Here is a 24,572-nt window from a genome sequence, read left to right on the forward strand (position 1 = left end):
CTGGGGTGAATCACATAAAAGGTGGGATGATATGGAACAGGGGAAATGATTTTGGGTGAATGTCGTGATCCAGAGGGAGGCTGAGTTGTTGAGCTCAATATTGGGAAAGAAATAAGAGAATTGGACTGAATCGAGATATGTGAGGATTTGATTCATGGGGTGCCTGCGATTTGGGTTCAGGAATCATCCCAAATGAGTTCGACTCGACCTGCATAGATTAAATTCAACCAATAAAATCAAGCAAAATCGAATTATTTTTAATAATGCAATGATGAAGGGAAACACATTTTCTTATGTTAAATTTATAAAATATGTGAATTAAAATAATGATAAGTGCTATGAAAAAGATATTAATTTATGCATTATTTAGCGCTTATCAGTTTATCATAGTTTATCTCTAGCTCATAGCTATTAATATAGACTCATAGCCACAGCTATAACCTTGCTCCTTCTCTTTTGATTAGGTAGCTTCTAGGCAGTGAAATCTTTTAAAGCTCAAAACATCAGGACCCATGCTACCAGCCTTTTACCTTTCTTTCTGGTTTTCTACACCAATAGCATATGGTTCACTTGCACAATCCAGCCAAGGATGCATGCAAATTTTGCCATATGGAGAATCTAGTGTCAACATCGTGAGAGGCCAAAGTAGAACCTTATTTCCATGATGCGGTCAAATTGAGGCTTGTTCATCTTTAACTAATTATATAAGAATCAAGCAAACCACATATGTTGAATTTAATAAGGTTAATTTGCTTTCAGTTCAAAACAAGTTGTAGCTACATCAAACGTCATAAATTTCAGAATTTTTATAATTAAATGGTGGCAAGAAAGTTAGGTGTACGAAAACCTATGAATGGCAAATGGATTAGAGAGCCAGAAGTGCTATAAATGATCATTAATGCAGGGTTTACTAGGAGGCTGCTATATGTTCTGAAAAACGAAGTGTTTCATAGGTAGATTTGGACTGAGTTAGTCATAGGAAATTGCTTCCATTTATGACAGTGAAACTCAATTGAATGGAAAGAGATAACATAATTATGTTAAAGAACTCTGTATTGAATAATCAAACAAGTTTAACTTGTTCATGCATTAGGATATCCTCTATCTAGTCTCCAAGTTCAATTTACATCACTCCATTAAACTTCCTAATTAGAACTAAACAAACCGCAAACTTAAATCATCTTTCATATTTGGCTTTACATCACTCCATTTCTTTTCTTACATACATGCAGTGTGAGCTATGGAAGAAAGAAAGGACAATTAAATCATTATGTGAATGAATGAGTTCAAGTATTTCTTTGACATGGAACTCTCCTCATTGATTCCCATTAGTTGACATATTTGCCCACTTCCAATACACAGAATGGCGATTGCAATCATAGAGGAAAATAGAATACTTTTAAGAGTATTTGGGAGGATAGATGAGTGATTGTATATTTTACATTTATTAATGCACATCTTTCAAAACTTTGGACATTTTGACTTGGTATTTTTTTTACGGAAATAACATTAATAATTAGTCAAAAGTATTCTCAAGTTTGGGTTATCCAAAGGATGTATCCTTTTGCACTACATTCAAACATTAGGAGATTTGAGCTTAAGTTAGAACCATACTTATCTCGATTATTCTTCATGTCAAGTTAAAGACTTTTAACAGTATTTAGTTTGATTATAACAAATTAAAAATATTAATATTTGTTAGATACGAGGTGGAAAACTAAGTTCATCATAAAGGTATCCAAGGTTATACGAATTTATTTTTTGTTTGCTTGGGCTAACTTGCCATGTAGCTTGGTTCGCACCCCTCTCATTGCACGTTTATATGTTTAATCATAAAGAGGGACATTCATACTATGTTTCTGAAAGGGAAAAAAAATGATTTAAGCTTATTCTTGAATTAAAGTTACTAGATAATAAATACAGGGAACAATGTGTCTAGTCGGATAGGGTTTATATCGGGTGACATAAACTCTTGATCCAGGCCCAACCTGACTCAGCCCGACAGCAAGTCAAGATCTCTTGACTCATACCCACCCACGAATCATTTTGGGTCACCCATTTGATTATAAATTCTATGCTAACCTAGATCAAACCTAATTTACAATTCTTACTAGTTAGTTTCTGAAATGATTTAAACAACTAGTATTAAGAAAAAGACTAAGTACTTAAAAAATTCTTATCCAAGATCATAACTTAACCAAACCTAAAATACTTTGATCCAAATAGAACTCTATCATCGACCCAAATTGGATAAAAGTTTTGACCTATAAGCAATCCATTTAATGTTCTGGAAATCCTGACCCATACTTAACCCTAAGTAAAATGCACTAAATCCAAACTCAACCCAATTAGGGTCAGGAGGGTTTGTTTTCTCAGGTTGGGTTAATTTTGCTAAGGTTTTTCCATTTAGGTGAAGTATACATTTTTCATCGACTTTTTAATGGATTGATAATTAATTTAACATGGAGCCAAAACACTGACAATGTTTTTGAGTTGATCTAGGTAAAATTAAGTCATTTGGATCAAACTATGATAAAAATTGTTGCATATATTTTAATTGGTGGTTCACTTTTTCTTTGTGTAGCTAGGGTCTGAAGCCCAGTGCTGCACTGCTCTATGAAAAACCCATTTGTTGGTGTTGACTCCTAGAAGGTTGCGAAGGTGGAGAGGATTTGAGCGCAACCTTCCATCCTTTTTAGAGAACAGGAAGGCCTCTATATCTTCAATATCATCATGGTAAAATTTTGGGTGTAAGTTGGTTAAGCAGTGATAGGTCAAGTTTTGGCCAGGACGGGACAAGGGTGGGTCCATAAAGTTCAGAAGCCTACTAGTCAGGTAGGTTAGCAGAATCAATCAATGAGCATGTTTGAGTCCAGGAGTCTTAGCTTGATAGGGATCATGAATTGTAATAGGGTTCCACTATTTTTCATTAAACAATAAAAAGAAATTATTTTTTGATTCTGCACAGAATCAAATGTAGTTCGATCTTTAGCCACCTGTCATACATGCAATCTGATAGATTAGATTTTTTTTTTTTTTTTTTGGTTATGTGATGACGTATTCCCGAGCTTTTCATGGGTCTATTGCTTGTAGTTTACTAACTGTATGATCATGTCCACGATGAGCCTTATCACATATTCTGATGGCCTAATCTGTTTACTCGACAACTCTTTCCGCTATTATACACCTTGTCCGCCATCACGGTATAGCTTCCTTAGTTCTTGTGCTAGTAATGATGAAGTACCCGCTAAACTTTAAATGAGAAATGCATAATTACATGTTCTATGAACCTAGGACATGTTAAAAGAACCAAACAAGTTTAGTAATTTATTGTATTAACATTCATGTTCTTGTGGTGGATAACATAAACCACAATTTCTAAGTTGATTCTTCGTAGTTACCTTGTCGGACCGAACAAATAATTTTGCTCCTTCCACCGGCTATACTCTTCTTTTTGCTTTAACTATTAGTTACTTCTTAGTCCCCTACCATTTACGATCCTTATCCATGAGATCTCCATTGTTTGGTATTGAAGTCAAAATGCAATCAATGTTACCAAATTGTTTGGCCCAAATATGAAAATGAGCAAATGGTTCCAACTTTTCTTACTAGCGTATCAGATTTCAACTTTGAAAATAAATTTTAACATATTGTTAAGATTGCTCTATCATAACTTGAATATCACAAGCTCGAAATGTAAAGAAAATCTCTTCATATGCAGGAGAAGGCTATGTATATCCATTATATCCTGCCTCGTGCTCTAAACCACCCTTTTCTTATTCGATTACAACTTTTTCTCTTTGCTTTTCAAAGTTTTGTTTCATTAAATGAACAAGGTTGATTAAATGATCAAGAATTAATTGTTGTTGTCAGGTATGGTAATCAAGTATGCTTACATATGATTATTCAAATTTTACTTGTCTAAATTTCTTTTATAGTTCTATCACTGACATGGTAAGAATGATTGGATAATTGGGACAGCATTGGTACTTCTACATAAGCTTACCAAATTCGAACTACTTTTTAGATTTTCCTTGATGGTTTTCCTGTTCCTATCATCATTGAGTTATGATTAAACAAATATTAGGTAATTTTTCAGTATTATCCGTAGCTTGTTTAATCTTGCTTCTTTATTCTCGTGAATTTCAATTTCAGTTATTAGGCAGGTAACGGAGCTAAACTCATAAACAGAATATAGTCACCAAAGCCAACGGAGCTAAACTCATCACAGATTGTGATGGTCATTTGACCAAAAGATAACATAACCTGTCAGAACATCCTGTAAGTATCTGAAGTCGTTCATCTATTTATTCCAAAAGCAACAAGATACACAGCATACAAAGATGATTGTATTGGCTAACACATTGAGTTACAAGAATGGTAATAATACATTTGACAACCTACACAGCAGTAATGCCTTCAGGTATGGTGTTATAGGACACCTAAAGTAGAAAAATGGACAAGATGACAACCTACACAGCAGTAATACCTTCAGGTACAGTTTGGTCATCTACATGAACTGCGGATAGAAATCTCCGGCATGCATGGAAGACCGCTAAGTGGAATCCTGAAGGGTTATCAATGAAAACAAAGTGCCCTCCCTGCAATTGATTAATAAGCACTTAGAAGTTACATCTTCATCATGCTCGTCTGAAAGTAAGAAGGCTTGCACAGAGATAGATAGAGGGAGAGAGAGACCTGAGGAACTCTTATGATTTCACAAGGAACTTTCATGTCCTTGCGAGCTTGTTGTGCCCCTTGAAAGTTCATCCAATCATCGTAACCATAAATAAAGGTAGTTGGCACTTTCCACTCTGAGGCACTGCATGCAAGCAACAAAGACATTATGTGATGCCAATGCAAGTCTCTGAATATATATTCCTGCTGTCAAAACAATGAGAAGGGTAAACAAAGGACTAATGTACCTAGTTATGTGAATCTAAAAGATGTTAATAACATAAAACCATCAAGGAAAATTTTTACTCAGATGTGATGCAGTTCAACTGGTCAGGTTTGACTGAGCGCTATTTGTTAGGCCAAAGCCCCATCAGAGGCAGGTCAGCAGAGAAAAGCCACATCCTACAGTGACTGTAACCATGGAGTCAATGCAGCACCTAATATCAATTCTCAAGATTAGATTTCTGGGTCTCTCTTTTCCATAGTTTTCCTCTCATCAAGTTCTTAGTTTCAATGGTTTTATCATGCTGCATTTCAAGGGGAAAGGGTTACACTGTTGAGTAAAATTTCTAAATTCACCATTGTGACTATAAGAGTGACATCTTGCATGTGGCACCTCTTGTATCCTCATATTCGTCAATGTCTGCCAATTAGTAGTCTAAAGACATGTTCATGAAACAGGATCATTGCTGAACCTTCAAACATATAGCTGTTCATGCAGCATGTGATTTCAAAGAAACAGAAAAAGGAGCAAACATAAGAAAACAACCACCCCATTGAATAAAGATATTGCCTGGGACCACAGGATAAAGTTAGCAAGGAATTCATATGAAGCAATTGCAACTTAATATACATAGCAAACCACATGGAAGTTAAAGTTTTCGCGCATTGAATAACTGATGATCTAAGATGGCAAATGTAGCATTTTTTAACTTGGCATATATTTGACATAGATATACTTGTCGAATCTAGGAAAGCTTTAGATATTGACAAATTTTTGCACGTGTAACCTTTGAGTGTGAATATATCTGCATGAATATATATGCATGTGCGAATACATACACATCTGCAGACATTTAAGACATGCAACACAGCTAAATTACATAGGTGATAAATAGGTGTGTTTGAGGAATGAGCCTTAATGCAACAATACTTTGACATGGGCATCACAGGTTTTAAACACAAAAACAGCCTCTCCACACGAGGGGATGATGTTACGTATATCTAACCCTCCCCAAACCCCATAGTGGCAGCAGTCTCGTACACCGGGCTGCCCTTCTATGAATAGGTGTGGTTGATGAATGAGTTGTTGTGCATCAAGAAGAGGCTAATACACGAAGGTGCCTGAGGAAGTATGAATATATTCGCATGAATATACATGCATGTCCGAATACATACATATCTGCAGACATTTTAAAACATGCAACACAGTTAAATTTAATTACATAGATGATAAAAAGGTGTGGTTGAGGGTAAGCCTTAAAGTAGGAGTTAGGTTGCTCCGCTATGACATGAGCGTTATAGGTTTGAAACACAAAAGCAGCCTCTCCGCACAAAGGGGTAATGCTACGTACATTTAACCATCCCCAAGCCCCAGTGGCAGGTGCCTCATGCACTTGACAACCCTTTTGATGAATAGGTGTGGTTGATGGGTAGGTTGTTGTGCATCAAAAAGAGGCTAAACACGATGTTGCTTGAGGAAGTCACTTGAATACAAAGACATCTCTCCTCTATTCTTTCCTTTGACAAATAAGCTAGCAAGTCTATTGCTAGAGATTAGAGAAAATGCAATGATATAAGAAAGCCGGGAAAACTAGAATGCGGATGTTTCTATTCTTTTTGAGAGCATAGATTGCAAATGTTGACACCAGATAAAATATTTGGCAACCAAAAGTACTAAGGTTTGACAATATGTATTGGAGAAGCTAATGAATATTGCATGAACAAAAATTTAATATAGAGGAAAAAACCACTTTAATGTCTTTTGAGTGTTGCTGCTGTTGCTGAAGGAGATTTAGAAAAATAAGAAAGTAATGTAAACCTTTCATTTTCTTACAATTTTCTTAGTTTCAACATGATGTCATGGGAATTTATAAGGTCCATCATGCGACTTTCTGGCATTATTTAATTGTTAGTTATACACAATTTATTTTCATAAAACCCATTTTTTTATAAATACAAGAATTTACAATGGTGTATATATTTAATTTGTTGTTAGGCAAGGGAATGGTTCTTGGGAGGTTTAAAAAGTCAAACCATGATAATAGGATGGGAGGAGAGGATAAAAAATTAGGCCATTGGAAGAGAAGGGCTAAGAGAGGAACAATGCCAGAGGATGGGGGTGAATGAGAGGGAAAGTGGGATAGGAGGAGGGAAAAAAGGGCAAATAGGAGAGGTGGAGGAAGAAAGGGGGTTGATGGAGAGGAGGGGAAGTGGGTAGGAGAGAAGGGGTAAATGACGACATGAAGAAGAGGAGGAAAGGAAGGGCGAATGGAGGATGTGAGACTTGGCCTTTTTCTAGAGATGAGAAGGTTGGATTTGAGTTTGCAAGAAACAAGTTTTTATGAAACTAGGTAGCCAGGTATCTCAAAAAACGGGAAAGGTATCTCATAAATCTCATTTCTTGACTTTTCTCAAATAATTGTTTGCATAGAAAATTTGTTTTCTTACCTCACATATTGGATCAATAAAACATAACAAAATGAGGTTCTGTAAAATTTTGTATTTCCATTTTCACACCTAAACTTGGTCCTTTTTTTTAAGTACTGGACTAATTGCTCCAACCACTGGGAAAGATAGATGACCTATCCAAATGAGCAAATGCGATGTAGATTGGGATTAAAAAAATAAGAAGGGTTATAATAGGGTAGCACTGAATGTATCTCGACATTTTCTATTTCTGCATTTACTCTTCCCTTTGGTGCTTAATTTCACGTTCCTTATTTTGATTTATTTGTAGCCTAATATTTGCATGTGTCTGCGCATCAGATCTCCACACAGGCTGCTTTCTTTTTCTCTCTCTCAATGGATTAGAGTTGTTCTAACATTTCCCTTATTGTGGCATCAACAAAACTACTCAAAAAATGGAGCAGTTTCTGGATAAAGATTATCATTGGGCCATTATTTTATCATTTCCAGATGTTTTATAACCAAAAAACAACATTTGTTATTCAATATATGCATTGTTACTGTTTACATAAAATAATGTTTTTAATTTGACACCAACCAGATAAAATATTTCTTTGTTCAAATAAAAGGTATAAAAGGAAAAGTATTTGGCTAACTTTGGACAAATAATAACATCATTTTCCTTCTATTGATAAGTTCTTGGTTATAATAGATGTAACCATAATTATAAACATGATTGTTTAATATGAAATGATCTTAGTCATGAAAGAATTAATAAATAATGTTTGTTGAAACCATTACAATTATCAACAATGGTTTCTAAAGGTGTTCATTAAAATGGGATGATAGAATTGTTCAATCTTGACATCCACCAAACATGGCTTTAGTTATCTTCCATCACATTTATCTGCTCATTTCAATTCAGAATGGTTTTTCTAGGATTAAACTTATGATATCATGATTAGACCTTACACCATATTACAATGCAGAAGGGAAAATGATGATTTTTTAATTTATGAAATAATTATTCACCAAGTAAACATTACTTTGGATGGTTGGTTGCAGATTTGCATAATTTCATTATCTAACTACTGTTTTTTGTTTCTCTTTTGCTGCAATATCTAATAGAAGCTCATTACTATAGTCATTTTTACTTTCATTTCATGGATGAACTATGCAATTTAAATTAATTACAATACTATTTTATATTTTATTCAAACTGGTGGCTTGCTTTAAATTGTTTAATATTATTTTGGATAATTGATCAATTTTTCATGTTTATTTGCATCATTGCATATGATATGGAAGATTAATTTTGAAGTTTGCATTGATAAAAGCATGTTTAGCGCACGTGTAGTGCACATACAAAATAACTAGTTTGGTAAGAAAACAGAACTCCTTGCTCAGCTTTCTTCTCTCATTCACTTGTTAGTTTTGCTTTCTACATTCTTATCTACCAGAAAACAATTACAAGATCAACAATTACCGTAGCTGACAAGCATTAACTGGTGTCCTAAGTTTTGGTATAGGAATTTTGAATGGTTCTACGAGTGGCACCCCTGAAATTGGGTCAGAATAAGGGTATTAAGTTTATAACTACTTTTAAAGCCAATCTTCATTTGATGTCACAGATAACAGGAATAAAAGGTACCATATAAATAGTTGTTCACCGAGAAGAAATTATGGGACACAAATGGACCAAGAAGGTTGGTAACGTTTACATTTTGTTTTGTTAGGTACAGCTTCATATTTAGAATTAATAAGAAAATGCACAGGTACCAACCTTTGTAGAAGAGGCTTCCGCGCAAATGCCCCAAAAGAAAATATATACTTCAAGCACAGTTCTCCACTAGCCTTGGCAGCTAAAGTATGGTATACATAATCTTCATTGAGGAAAGAGAGAAAACTATAAAATTCAGGTCAAAGAATTAGAATATTTACTCTGATGTTAGACAACAGCAGTATGTTAAAGTTACCTGTTAGCAATCTGGACTCCCCTTCGGTCAACATGTCACCAGATGAATAAGAACCAAATCTAGCACTTGTATATCTGCGGACTAGATCAGGGCCCCAAGGTCCTAGACCTCTGCTTGACAAAGCAGCAAAGGAAAAATATACCGTATTATCCTTAACCTCCTAGAAAACATATTTTGATGTAATGGTTGATTACCCAGTGGGTGTTACTTGTAATGAGAAGAATGATACAGACTAGAATACATCAAGAAGCAACTAATACTTAAAAGTTAATTAAAGTGTTGAGTTAAAATAGAGTTGTGTCCAGCTCCAAAATCCAGGTCAGATACATATCCAAATCAGATACATACTAGACCCTTGAACATTTATAGAACTTTTTTGTTGCAACTCCTTTTATATTGGTGGTTTGTTGGACTATTCCAGCAATGAGTTTTACCTACCACAATAATATCAAAAGTGAGCTTTTGTTCTATGCAGGGATTGGCCAAGGATTTCGCATATTAAAATTAATGTTTCAAGTGCCGAGAGTCTGTGCTAACCAGTATGTACCATGCCAGGTTACAATCCAGTACTTGGAACGGTTCTGCAAAACACTTATTAAAGATTTTTCAAAAATATTCCTTAAAAAGGTTTATTAAGCTTTTTGTTTTTTGTTCTGACACAGGTGGCATATGTGTCAGCATACCCCATGCCACCAGCACTAAATGCATGATTGTGAAATGTTAAGAGTCTGTGCTAACCAGCATGTACCATCTCAGGTCAGTACCAGTACCTGGGACTATGCTACACAACACTTACTAAACTTTTCTTTAAAAAAAATAATCTCTTATAACAGGTTACTAATCTTTTTATTGCTGTGACACAGGGTGGCATGTGTGTCAGCATGCCCATGCCACCAGCACTAAATGCATGATTATGAAATGTCGTTTTTCTTATATTATCAACCTAACCAGAAAGTTTAAATGAAAGCCACTTCCTTCCAATACCTACAACTATTTAAGAACTGAGGAAGCATCATATGAACAAGAAATATCTATATAGAAGTAATCAGTGGAATGAGCAATTAAAAATATTCCCTTTTAGAAGAAACTTAAATTATACTAAGGTAGAAACATTACCGTATTATTTTTTGAGGAGTAAAGTTGGATTCCCATAGATGATTTACTATTGTTCCTTTCCAAGTTGCTCTAAATTTTGTCAACCACTCTGACTTATGTTCTGACTCGGATGTAAAGCCAGCAGGACCAACCAAAATCAGGTGCTGAATGTGCTCAGGATGCTGCAAAGAGAACAAAAGACATCATAGACACAAGAAAACGCACCTGTAGAAAATTTGTATATAATTCACCTCAATAGTTTATTACCTTCAGAGCATACTTTGCTGCAACATATCCTCCAAAAGAATGCCCGAGCAAAATAAAATTAGTGAGATTTTTGGCCTTGCGCCATTCTTCGAAAGAATCAATGAACCATGCCTCAGTTTCTGCAATATTTCAATGGATAAAAGATGAAAAACAAAAAATTTGTGAATGATCTACATAAAATATATGCTATCACAATTCTAACAAAAGTCAGTATTCCAACACTAGCATCAGAAAGAAATACAAAAAAGAGAATGAAGAATCTTTAGACCAGATTATAATGTCAACTCTCATTCTTTTTCAGTGGGAAGCGACTCTGGGGGCAGAAATGATCAAAGAATAGTGCTAAGCACTTTTCATCTAAATAATAGTAGTTTAACATCTACTAGAAGCTTGTTATTAGTGACATCTTAGTAAAACCAATCACATTCTTATAGAACTACACTTGAGGGAAAATGTTGGTTAGAGAAGATACATGAAACAAGTTTAACATTTGATTAACAGAAATAAATAAATTACAAAATTAAAGAATATTAGGCTACTAATTAATTTCAAATAACCCAACGGTGGAAATAACATGATTTATTAGTTCAAAAGAAGTGGCCTTCACAAACCTTCGGTGCTTTTACATGTAAAGTCTGGTCGACTTGATCCACCCCAACTGCAAAGAAAAATAATCAAGTATAAATTGTTACCATGTGAATGTATCATAAAAGCACAAAATGTACCAAATATGGTAATTAGTATCAAAACATCAAACCAAACAAAGATATAACCAAAAAGTTAAGAACCAAAAGAAAAGAACACAATATAATCAAAATGTCAAAAAAATGGAGGTAAATCTATTGGAGAGGAAAAGGGAACGGAGAGATAATTCAATAAGAAATCCAAAATAACTTTCAGGGGAGCAAGCTAAATGATGAATTGAAATTACAGAAAAGGCACACAAAGTCCCAAGATAATTTTGGAGAACCCACATAGATTTGTCACCAAATCCTTTTTTTATTTAATAGATAGATGTGATGCATTTTGAAATCAAGGTATAGCAACTCATAAAGAAGGAAGGTATGAAGTAAAACAAGCCGAGGAAGCAAACAAGGATAGATAGATAGAAGGAAAGAGGAGGAGAGATTGATCAGATCCTGCTTTGTGATCTGGACTGGATCTGAATATTAAAATATGCAGATTAACGCGAGAGAGAGAGAGAGAGAGAGAGAGAGAGAGAGAGAAGAATAATAGATAGAGAAGTTGGGTGAGAGGGGAAGATAAGTATAATCGCACTTCTCTTGATGAAATTCATCAAAATGCACAGTTAATTCATGTTCCTTCACTCAATTTACCCTAGCTTAGCAAACCATAAAAGGTGCTAAAGCTTGGGAGAAACTTACGTATAATTTGTATATTATGACTCAAAAAACCATGTCTCACCTTTTGCATAATACCTAATAATCATCTTAAACTAAAACATCTTCTCATCTAAATCCTTGTTAGATAAATGCTTCTCTCATGTTTTGTGAGGACCATCGTGAGCCGGCCTTGATTAGGGACCGGTCAAGCTAGATGCACCCGACCAAATAGCAGCAGGAAGAAAGGGGATTCATCTCCTCCACCGAGTGAACAGGAATCACCCTATTATGGTGTGGTGTAAACAAGGATGCTCGATTGTGGCACCACGCAATTGAGAGCACCCACCGATAGCCTCATCTCCTCGGGATGTCGGCTGACTGTTACCTAGCGCACCAAGGTAACCGGAGGGAGGGCAAGGCCGCCGCTTCCCCTTTTATTTTTCTCCTCCTCCCCGATTCGGACCACTGAAAAGCCTCCTAACCCCTTCCTTCTATATTTAACACTGCGACCTCGTCATTGCCATTACCCCCTTCCCGCAAACAAGGAATGTGATTAGTCACCACAAGCTAGACCCCCCTCTTGTCCCCGCTTCCTTGTCGTCTGGTGGCCTCCGTTGCTACCAGTCCTGACAGCCTTACTAATGAGCCCTACCAACTCCCCTCGCTCTATTTATAATGGTAGCCATGGAGGCTGCTAGGTGCCGTCATCAGTGGACAGTCAAGAACCACATCTCCCCCTTCTTCCATTGTTTCTCCACTATCCTGCATCAAACCCAGCGACTAGAAACATTGCCTCTCCATGCAGCATCAAAAAACGTGGCCACCTTGCTAGTGAGCTCCATACCCCTTCACCTTCCTCCTCAATTCCTCTCTTTCTCTCTCAGCCCCTCTTTGCCCGAGTGGATGGGCTCAAGGCCCTTATTTCCTCTTTCTTTTTCTCATTCTCTCCTCTCTCTCTTACTCTATCTCTCTCTCTTCCCTTTATCTTTCTCTCTCTCCTCTCTCTCTCTATAAGTCGAACTAAACCCGGCATACACACTCTCTCACCCTATGTTGACCAATCGAAGGTCATTTCCCACCAACTTGATCCCATCTTCAACCCAACCCCTAAACCAGGATCACCACCCTGGACCCATGACCAACATCCCAAATCCCCTCTTTCATCCAAGATTATCTTCCTAATTAGGGTGGATTTGATCATGTGTAGATGGACAGTAATCTGAACCTAGAGAGGACAAGTAAAGGGTCTCTCCTCGACCCACTAGCTAAGGTAAATTCTAGACCTTTATTTCTTTAATTTAACTATTGCGATTAGGCTGTAGAAACTATAGGATTAGTGTTAATGATGAAAAATCGGATTTGAAAAATTAAAAAATAGAAATTAATTATTTAAATTGGTGGTGAAGTTGATTTCTAAATTTCATTATGTTGAATATTAATTTTAGGTTAACCAAGTGCGTTAGGTGGAGTTGCAAACCGAGTTGACATGTTTGGTTGGTTGTGCTACCAGTAAAGGTAAGAATCTCTGAACACGACCACTCACATGATTATGGATATTTTGTACATAGATATATAATATATTAATGATAAAGATAAATAATTTGTACGAATCCCTTTTCACTATCGCCTATATGATTGTGCATATTTTACATTTATTAGTACATGTATTATGTGTTGATGATTTTAATGTTGCTTGGATCATGATATGACCTAATTTAACTACGTATGAACTATATTAATTTATGCCTAATTATAGTGATCATGTTAGGTGTCAATAATTTAAAGAAAATCATAATTTTGGCATAATTGTAAGATGGGGTATGGATTGGTTGGCATGCCTGAAAGGATGAAACACAATGTATATGGTTTCAGCCTTAGGAGACAGGGCATGATTTTGTTTGGCCTGCCACAGCCGAGAGCATGGTTGTGACTAGTCCAATACCAAAAAAACAATTCAACATGATACATTATGCTTAACTATAAGTGACTTTTAAGTAAACTAGGTTTTGTCATAACCAAGGTCCGCCGTACCGGTCCGGATCGGCGTACCGGTGGCCGGCCGGACCGGTACGGTACCGGTCCGGACCGGTACCGTACCGGTCCGGACCACTTTCTTTCCCATCAAAAAAAAAAAACAACACCACAGCGAGGCGCTGTGGTCCCCCCCCCCAAAAAAACACCGTACCGGTGCGAACCGGCCGGTTCGCACCGGTACGAGGCCGGTACCAAGCGGTACCGGCCGGTACCGGCCGGTACGGTCTCCGTACCGGCCGGTTCACAGAAGAAAACCGGAAATACCGGTTTTCATCTGTGTCCGATACCGGTCAGGGACCGGACCGGTACGTACCGGCCCGTACCGGCCGGTACGGACCGGTACGTACCGGCCCGTACCGGCCGGTACGGACCGGTACGGCATTTCTTGGTCATAACTATAAGATCGAGAAAAAGTGGAGCATCTAGACTAGTTGGCCACACATCAAACATGGTATATATGGTGTGTCAACTGTGGGCTAAGTTGCAGTATCGTGGTTTTTGGCCATAGGCGGAAGCAAGGTATGCCGTACCGGCCGGTACGGGCCGATACGAACCGATCCAGGTAGGGACCGGTACCGGATCAGCGTGAAATCTAGTACCGGAAGTTTTTCATTGAAAAACCGGCCAGCACGACTGTCGTACCGGTACGAAATCGGTATGGAACCAATATAGACCGATATGGGACCGGTATGTACCGGGCCGGGCCGGTACCGGTACACCGACCGGTACCGGTACGGCGGACCTTGGACGGAAGCATGATATGTGGTTTGGCCTGCCACAAGCTGGAGCATGGTCATCGCTAGTCCAATGCTGGAATAATAGTGTTGTCAAATCTGATGTGCTAATCAGATAAAGGAGAAAGAATCTAACTAAAAATACTATTCAATGAAACTATTGACCTGGTGATATATGCTATGGATAACTGAAGTGCTATTTCGGTGATATGTCATATGCATTCGATGCTGCTTTACTAGTAGTATATGATCCGCTGATTGGCATTGATTTTGTTTTATATGTGAAATATATTAAACAATCTGTGATCAAATAAATATTTAATTACCAAATTGTTAGCAATATGAACTTTATACTTGCCACATTTTAATGTTATCTTAACAGTTATATATATATATTCTAAAATTGTTATCTCATTTATGGTGGTGTGTGTGCATGGAGGATTCTTACTAAGTTGTTAGCTCATATTATTATTTGATATCTTTTCATAGCCGCAGGATGCTTAGCTTCACATGGTCGATCCGAGATTTTGGAGAAAGTGTGTGCTAGATTTTGTTTCTGATATCGGATGTATCTAAACCCTATATTTTCAACATTTATTTATAAAGTGTCTGTCTATCTTAATTTCTAATCTGTTGTTATTAGGTAATAGGTTTAGATCTTTAGACCTTGCATATTCTCTAAGGTCGTGCCCTAGGAAATATGTGGCCATGTCACGTGCCAGGCCTAAGCGGCAGGTTTGGGGTGTGACGTGTCTCTTACAGCTATCTCCCAGTTGGTGCAAGGAAGTGATCATCAATTTGTCCAGTTTCATTTTAAATAGGGTTATGTCATTGCAAGATGGAAAACATACTCCAATAATAAAGTCTCTTCCTAAGGGTTACTATTGCATATCCTTGCATCCAGTGGAAAATTTTGGTGCTTGTAGAATCTAAATGCAATCAATTAGAATGAGTTACATATCTTATACTCTTGCTGGATGCTTTCTTCAGCAATTTTTATGTTTACAAGTAAAAGCACTGTATGGTGATGAAGACAGGAAATCTCAAGTTCGAGCAGAACATTAATATGCAAAGGTGCTTCCCAAAACAAGGTTAGGGGAGAACACTGAACTGCGCTATTAAAAAGATGAATGGATAAAAGAGATAAAAAGATCCCTATTATAGTAGGTCCCTTTGATTATAAAGGTCGCAAGATGGAAACAATCAGAATTTGTATTCGAGAAATTTATACAAAGATATCCAAGTATATGGAAGCACAGGGAACTTATTTGTTGCAGCAAAACATCTCATTTGACTTAGTGATATGGTAATGGTATTAAGTGCCAAAGATCTAAAATATTTTCAGCTCCCTAAAAAGTTCCACTACAAAGTTGGTAAACTACGGATCTGCTTGTTTCAGTTTAACTACAAGAAACAATGGCAGTGAATTCCTTGGAAATGAATCCCTAGGAATGAAGGTCCATTTACAAGATTTTCAAACAGTAGACATCTTCTGTTTCAAATTACTCTTGAATAATTTGTTTTGCATTTTCTTTGTTGGAGAGACTGCCTGTACTAGATAGGAAACTGAGGAAAGCAGGATGGTTTTTATGCCATAAAAGTGACTTTTGATTAGGAGGTCATTATTTGTTTTTTTTTTTCTAAATAATATACTATATGGAAGTTATGGTAATTAGTGAGATACATAGGATGGCAGATTAATGGTTTAATGAACTCTTGAAAGTTGCTTCTTTCATGACTTCCCTGATTTTCAATTTCATCTACAAGGAAACAAACAGACCTTGAGGAAAGAAAGAAAGAGTTTCTCTTGCAGAAAAAATTCAGGACTTTGTTTCCAACAACTAAGTTAGAAGATGACTGGGTAAAAGGTTAGTAAAACTAGCATCTTTAAGTATAAACAATTAAGATTTAAAGGTGTCTTGACTAGTTTAAGGAAAAGTACTGAAGTCTAGAGGTTCTCTCTACAACAAGGTCAATGGAAAGCACTGCACTGTAGCAATTACAAAATTTAATGTTCCTAAAATAGATAAAGATGACCTTATTTTGTTAAATTTGTTTATCATGAAAGTTGCAACAAGGCAATGAATAGAATTTGTGTTCAAGAAATTTAAACAAAGGCATCCAAGTATATGAACTCAAAGAGTGTTAATATGTTATAGTAGAATATCCCAATTTTATTGGATTATGTTATGACGACGATAAGAAGTGTCAAAGTCCTAAAAGTACTTTCAAAGCCATAGAAAAGTTATGAGAAAGTTGGTCAAAATGAGAGAGAAGTTTCCCTTGGAGAAAGTCTAGGACTTAATTTTGATCGCCTGAATCCGAAAGACAATCAAGTGAAATGTTAGTTGAAGTCGAAGACTAAGGTGCCAGTGCCAATACTCATGCTAGTCACTGGCCCACATGGAACACTCGGCATGCTCAGCATGTATTGAGCACAGCTGCACGCCCATACTTGGCATGCAGCTGTTCATTCTAGTGTTTGTGCCTTGTTCTGGTTCAAAAATTGCACTTGAAATTATGGTTAAAGTAGCATCTTTTAAGTATAGAAGGTGCCTTGGACTAGAACTACAATAATGTAGCCACCAAGGAACTAGGTTTTTTCGAAACTATTTAAGAAAAATAAAGCTACATGGTGGCTCGAGAATTCTAGCAATGATGGTGGTTTCTGAAAAGGTTGGGCTAATTTTCAAACTTGGAGAATTTTTTTTTTCACTTGGTGTGGTTTCTAGTGTTATTCCAAACAAGATTTGCAAGATGGAAGTTGAAAGACCAAGGTTATTAGATATTTTTTGATGCATCCAACATGCTGTTTATTATTTGGAATAAATCTATTCCTACCCTTGATGTAACATAATCACAATGACAAATATAAATATTTAAACCTTACATTGGTTAAACTCTTAATTAAATGAAGATTGAAGAAAAGAGAAAAATGAATTAAATGAAGATCAAAGAAAAGAGAAAATGAATATTCAGAGAAGTTGCTAGTAATTTTGGAAGCATTAGATAAGCTGTGTATTAGTTGGAATAGATATATTCCTTCCCCTTCAGGCATAGCCATGATCATAATGAAAAATACAAATATTTACAGGTTAAAACTCTTAACTAAATAAAGATCAAAGAAAGGAGAAAAATGAATATTCAGAGAATTTGCTGCTAAGAGAGTGCTCAAGTAATGGTATTGCTTACCCGAGTTGATCAATGGCAATAACTCGAAAACGACTAGCAAGGGCATCAAAGTTTCGAAAGAAGAAACCTTGAGAAGCACCATATCCATGAACCATGACAAGTGTCGGCGAGTTATCCTGGCTGTCAAATGTCACTGTATTGATAAACCTGGGCTGATCACTGGAAGACCTGAACCATCTAACCTTTGACCCAGGTGGCCCAGAACCAATATTTACTTGCTCTTGGACATATCCAGTTCTGAAATACAAAAAGAACTCCTAGAAATAATAATTTGATCTTTGAAATACATAAACAGAAAAAGAAATCCATAAATTACATACTGAAATATTTGGTTTTACACATATTATTTGAATATATTAAAGCTTCCAAATATCTGCCTACATGATCCAACTAAGTATCTAAGAGCATAGAAACCGGAGAACCTAATAGATCTTGCTAATATATTCCAAAACTACCATTTAAAATCTCACACACTGGGTAAGAAACTGAAGAAAAGGTCTCTTTTTCATATAACAAAAACTTTTAAATACAAATACAAATTCAATATTGATCATTAAGCACCAGACTGAGTAACAAATTAAACCATAAAATACTAATTAATAATAATGGCATTTGCCCAGATGATGATAATTATAACTTATAACGATAGAAATAGGAACCAAAAAGGGCTTATAGTACCCCATTTTCTTAAGGTACGCAATAATATTAGAGTTTTTGGGGGTCATTGTACAAAATATCTCTCTATTTCAATGTACATAAACACAGACATGCGGAACCCCAAACACAAAGATACAAGTCTTTTGCCTCTATGTTAGCAAAGAACACAACTTTCGTGCAAATTAGACTTTTACTGGGTAGATATTTGAAGATATGAAAGGAAGGTACTGGGTTCCCATTGCAAGGTTTCTTCATATTCAATCTTCAATAATGAAGCTTTAGCATTAACCAACTCTTAACCATGTCCCCTACATGGAAAGAATTTGTTGAAGGAATACTTGCTCCTTTAGGCCCCTTATAGTATCAGAATTTTGAAGATGAACTTAAAAGAATTGCTAATAACAACAATTTAGAGTGTCAAATTTGTTTGAGCGGTTCTCTAATTGAGTTTGTGATTATATCATGGTATGTTGTACCGTACCATACCGGACGGTACCGTACACACACACACACACACACACACACACATATATATATATACACATATACACATTTACATATATATATATATATATGTATGTATGTATATATGTACAAATATGTATATATATGTATATATGTGTGTATATGTGTGTGTGTCTATGCATGATATATATGTACATATATATGTGTGTAGTTCAGATACTATAATCAGAAATTCCAGCAACTCGCACAACCATGAAATAATAGGCTACTAAGTACTAACTGCACTAGACCATATTTTTCTAGAACAAAAAGAACCTGATAGCAAGCTACAAAATCATAGAAAATTTATGAATTAAAGGTTTTAGACTGTTGGAAACATTCATATATAAAATTTAAAGGAAAACAGAGAATCTGGCCTAGAAGAGGCACGAGTATTGCTGCCAAAAACCTATGATGACCCCACTACACATAGGTCTAGGTGATCACAAGGGCTCCAAGGTACAACCCTAGGCTCTCAATAACCCTAGGGGGCGTTTGGTAACCCCAACAGGATCACCACGGTGATCTAAGATCCCCGGTAATCTGAATGCTGGGGTGATTTGATCTCCAGTGATCTAAGATCAATATATTTGGTAAGCCATGGTCCAGTGATTAAAAATCTCCAGGTATCCATGAGTAACTTGTTTGGTATCGTACGGAGATCCAACATCACTGACCACATAATACCACAAATACCCCTGATATATCTTAGATGGATTTTTTATGTGTTTTTCATTCTCATGAATAAAAAATGTAAGTCAATATGCTAATTCCTATAATAGCTCCATAATTTTGTCAAATATTCTACTTTTAGTAGCTCTTATCATATATTTATTAATCATATAAAATATATTATAATAAAATATTAATATATTTATCAATATATTAATTATTAATATATTCTATAAAAATATATTTATTAATCCTATAAATTATTAATCTTATAAAAATATGTTATTTTTCATTATAGAATTAATATTTTTATTTATACTTATAATAGATTTTTTAATACTAATAATTATTTTGATTAAAAAAATAAGGTAAATAGGAGTAATATATTAAATATTTTCGTTATATAAATATAAAATATAATAATATATTTCTACTATAATTTAAAATTATCCTTCAATAATAATATGATAATAATATGATTAGTAATATATTATAATATAATGTATATCATTAATATAATACATAATATCAACATAATATTATATATATATAACATTGGCATAATATATTGATGGTATATTGATATATCAATTTTTCTGCTAAATTGAGGGGTATCTTTGTCTTTAACTTTCAATCCAAGATCACTGTCGTAGGGTGATCTTGGATTTTCGACCTCAAGGACGGGTATCCCACCACTGGGTTGCGCGGTGATTTAAAAAGTGAAGGTGATTTAGGATCACCGCCACGTAGGATCACTGTGGTGCAACCAAATGCGGTGATCTCATCACCTCTACCCACATCACCCTTGATTCTAGGATGATCACCCCATACCAAACGCCCCCCTAAGCTCTCACATGATGAAAGGAGTCAATGGAACTGACCCTTCTCAATTGCCTAGAGAACTATGAAACAAATTGGGAAGGAAAGAAATATAGGTGGAAAGCAAAACACATAAGAAATAAAGTTTCTAACAGGACTCATATAGACCAATGTATTATAACTTTGAGCCTCAACGAAGTGGAGAAAGAGTTTTCTCCAACCGCCTCAGGTCTTATAGGAAGCCCACAAATCTCTCAACATCCACCAACGTTAAAAAAACAATAAACCATCAAATAGAGATAAGAATAAGAGAATGGAAAGCCATATCATATTAATGATGGTTCAAAGATCAAGATTGCCTACCCCAATCCCTCCAATGATACTATCCAACTTGAGTTATACCATGGGTTGCCTAGATAGAAAGAATTTGAAAGAATTTGTAAATGGAATACTTGCTCTTTTACACTGTTTAAAATATAAGAATGTTAATGGTGAACTTACAAAAATTCCTAGATGAATTTTTATTTGGGGTATCAGATTTGTTTAAGCGGCTCTTCAGTGGAGTTTGTGACAGTATAATGCAACCACCCTTGTGAACTTCTAATGAGAGACAATGTGCCCAACCATCAAACAATGTGCCCAACCATCTTCATTGCTAGGTTATAGGGGAAAAGATTTAATGAATATGGTTTGTGCTCAAAGAAGCGAACATAACACATGATAAGTAATATGAAGTGTTCCAAGACGAATTACCTGACACCAAGCCCTCAACGTGCCTATTATGTAGGCTACACAAAAAGAGCTTTGGAAATGAACAATTAAAGGCATCTTTTCACATTCAGATGGAAAGTGATCCTAGAGATATTGTTGCACATGGAAGATATTACAGTCTGCATGCACAAAAGCTAGCCCTTCACAAAAGATGCCAGCTGAACAAGACAACAAAAATCACCATATACTGCAAAATAAATAAAATCCAACTTTAAAGAGAAGGTCAGTTTTGAAGGGAGGAGTGTTAGGAGCTCTTATTTTGTTAGGATTGGGTTATGATAGAGGGTTTCTCACTATTGGGCTGATTTCTTTTAGCTTTTTAATTTGCTACTACTTCTTGGATAAATTGAGTCATGGCTATATTGCATTGCCTTGCTTTTGAAAGGCTAGTAATTATGTGGAATATAAATATGTACAAACCCAAGGGCTGTTTACCCAAATCAAATAACTGTTCTCTTCTCCCTCTTCTTCTCCTTTTTTTTGCCCTTTCTAATCTTTATTGCTCTTGATAGAGATATCAAGTGCTATCAACATCAACTAAGGAAACTGTGCCATTACTGGAGCTTTTGGAGTATAAAGAAACCTGAGACACCCCTTGAAACTTGAACCAAATGGAGAAAGGAACAGAACAAAGGTCATAGACAATGTATCAATTCAGACACATACTCAAAAATTACTTTCAAAAATTACTGCAAAATATCTGCATAACCATACGGCAGGATCTCCTTTGGGAATCTAAAATTTTAAGCCACAACTCATAATCCTTGTCTTCCAACTAATCTACACCATATATCCAAGTTAAAAACCCTAGCTTGCATGACCATTAAGACTTCTCAGTTTGATCATTATGCAAAAAAATTAAGCTTGAGGTAGTGAAATTCTCACACGAACCAATAATTTGCAATCGAAGATTACAGATTCAAAACTAATCCTCAAACCGGAAGAAAAAATGCACGGTTTTGAATCCATAGAACTCCACAGAAGCAACATAATTGCACTCCGGAACAAATTAAAGCTTTCTTTCGCGAAATAATCGATAGAATAAGGGAGATGGGATTGGTGCTTAGGGACATACTTGACGAGGGAGAGGAGGCGCTTCTCGGCGGCGATGATGCGGTCGGTGGACGTGGGGATCCATCGTAGCACCGACGGCCACGCCCACCTCGTCGCCGACGAAGACGCCGCCTGCGACTCCACGCTCGCCCTTCTGATCTCCTCGGCCATTCTCCCCGCCGTCGCTCGGCTCATGCCCCGCTCCCGGTCGCGTTACAGGCTGAATGCGAGCCTCTCGATCTTCGCTAATAAATACGCAACAGAGGCCGAACTGCCGGACCCGCGCGAGCACCCACGTTTCGACAGCGTTATGCTATCTCGGGGTCTCATGTGCCCGAATCCATGCTTTCTATTAATAATTAGGAATTCTATTTACTGGACCTCTTTTTCTTTCTTTCTTTCTTTCTTTTCTTTTTTTTTTTTTTTTTTTTTTTTTTTTTTTTTGGTACAATGGCACCTTACTCTACTTTAGTGCAGGACCTGCCAACAGAATCAGAGACTAGAACCTGGCTCAAAAGCAAGGGAGGGCCCCCCCGGTGCAGCCAAAGTATCTCTCAAGAGTGCTGCGCAGCGTAAGATGCAACCCAGTCTGCAGCCCTATTCATTTTTCGGTACACGTGCACTATCTGAAAGGCGTTACAATCTCTCAGCATCAACCTGATGTCGCACAGCAGGGTACTGTCATCTCTCCTCCTGTATCCAATCGATCACTGTAGCCGAGTCACCCTCCAAGATAATGTGCTCGGCCCCTAACCTCCATCTCGCATAGGAAATCCCCTCTCATGCTGCCTTGAGCTCCATCTCTGTAGCTGAGAGCCCATCGATCTATCGCCCACCAGCAGTAATCAGCTGTGAGTTGTGGCCTCTAATCACAAAACTTACACCACCTTCACCACCAACTTCTGGAACGCTACCATCGAAATTCACCTTCAGATAAGGAGAAACCTAGGCGCTGAAGCTGATGCTAAAGCTGCCGAGCGGGGGTCCCAGATGTCCCTGGCCATCCTAAATAAACTCAGTGAGGTAGCTTTGATGATCTCAGTCGTCTAAATGCGGGCCCTCTCAACAATACACCATGAAAGTTTCTGTCTATCATCAAAAATTCTAGCATTTCGGTCCAACCATAAATAATATACCATATAGGCCAGTTGAATCTGTTACTCCAACGTCACCGCTTCCCTCAACTAACACAGATCCGCGGCTGACCTGCCCCTAAAGCAATCCCGTACAACTCCCACGCACAACTTTTCCTTTAGAAAATATTAAAAAAAAAACTCACGCGCACAACTTTTCCTCGAGTCCGAGCGTGGGCGGCGCGAGAGAGAGCGTCTCTGGCCATCCTTTGGAGTCCAAGGAACGGAGAGCCGTTTTATATGGCCTCCGGGATCGGCAACGACCTGGCCCGTTGAGGTCCAGCTGAGGAACTTTGAACATTGAACAACCGCTGTGGAGGTGTTTGGCTTTAATGATGATTTGTTTAACGGGTCAAAACGAACACGGTAACGTCACTGATGACATGTTGTTGTATAATACTTAGCAATGAGGGTCAGGCATATTAAAACCCAAATTTGACTATTAGTTATACCTCCGGGGTTTGTTAATGTAATATGGGATTATGCAAGATGCTCTCTGGACTCCTATCATCTGCTATTGGCTGTGTATGAGTCTGTGATGCGTGGTGAGAGAGAGAAAGAGGGATTCCAACCCTTGGTTTTAACATATTAGTCTTCTTTTTTCATTTCAATTTCAAAACAGTCTCATTTTTCTATAAAAAGAAAGAGCGTCTGATCTTTGGTAGATGGAACAAAACAGCCCTTGACATCCGACAATGACTAGCTTCAGTGACCGCATTTTATTTGATTACATATAATCATAAATTTTTCTATTATAACTCAGACTCATTAGACAAATAGTTAACTCTCCATCTCTTTCTTTTTTTCTTTTTTTTTTAAACCAGATTCATTAAGCCAAGCTAGAATAAATGCATTCATAGAAAACAAAAAATAAAATATCTAAAAATTTAGCCTTAAAGTAGATTTAATATGATTAGCAACATATATCACCATCCAATCTGCTACATTATTAGCCTCTTTATAGATATGTGTCACTTCAAAAAACTATAAAGTTATCTCCATTTCCAGCAATCTTAT

At 36.6% G+C, this 24,572-nt stretch overlaps 1 protein-coding gene across 2 annotated transcripts; it reads right to left on the reverse strand.

The window, feature by feature from the left end:
• Nucleotides 1-4,286: 4,286 nt before the first annotated feature.
• Nucleotides 4,287-22,753, reverse strand: LOC103724377 (alpha/beta-Hydrolases superfamily protein). 2 transcript variants are annotated; one of them, XM_008815609.5, is made up of 9 exons: nt 22,445-22,753; nt 17,947-18,183; nt 11,255-11,301; nt 10,644-10,762; nt 10,398-10,558; nt 9,282-9,391; nt 9,089-9,188; nt 4,699-4,822; nt 4,287-4,601 (listed from the first exon to the last, which is right to left on the reverse strand). In XM_008815609.5, the coding sequence occupies exons 1-9, from the start codon at nt 22,615-22,617 to the stop codon at nt 4,473-4,475; spliced, it is 1,200 nt and encodes a 399-aa protein (XP_008813831.1). In that variant the 5' UTR covers nt 22,618-22,753; the 3' UTR covers nt 4,287-4,472. The 2 variants fall into 2 exon arrangements, with proteins under 2 accessions (XP_008813831.1, XP_017702438.1); XM_017846949.5 differs by lacking the exons at nt 9,089-9,188; nt 9,282-9,391.
• Between the last annotated feature and the right edge of the window lie 1,819 nt (nt 22,754-24,572).

Source organism: Phoenix dactylifera, chromosome 16, assembly GCF_051530095.1.
Source record: "Phoenix dactylifera cultivar Ajwa chromosome 16, Ajwa_hap1_PhDact_Kaust_v1.1, whole genome shotgun sequence".
NCBI lineage: Eukaryota > Viridiplantae > Streptophyta > Magnoliopsida > Arecales > Arecaceae > Phoenix > Phoenix dactylifera.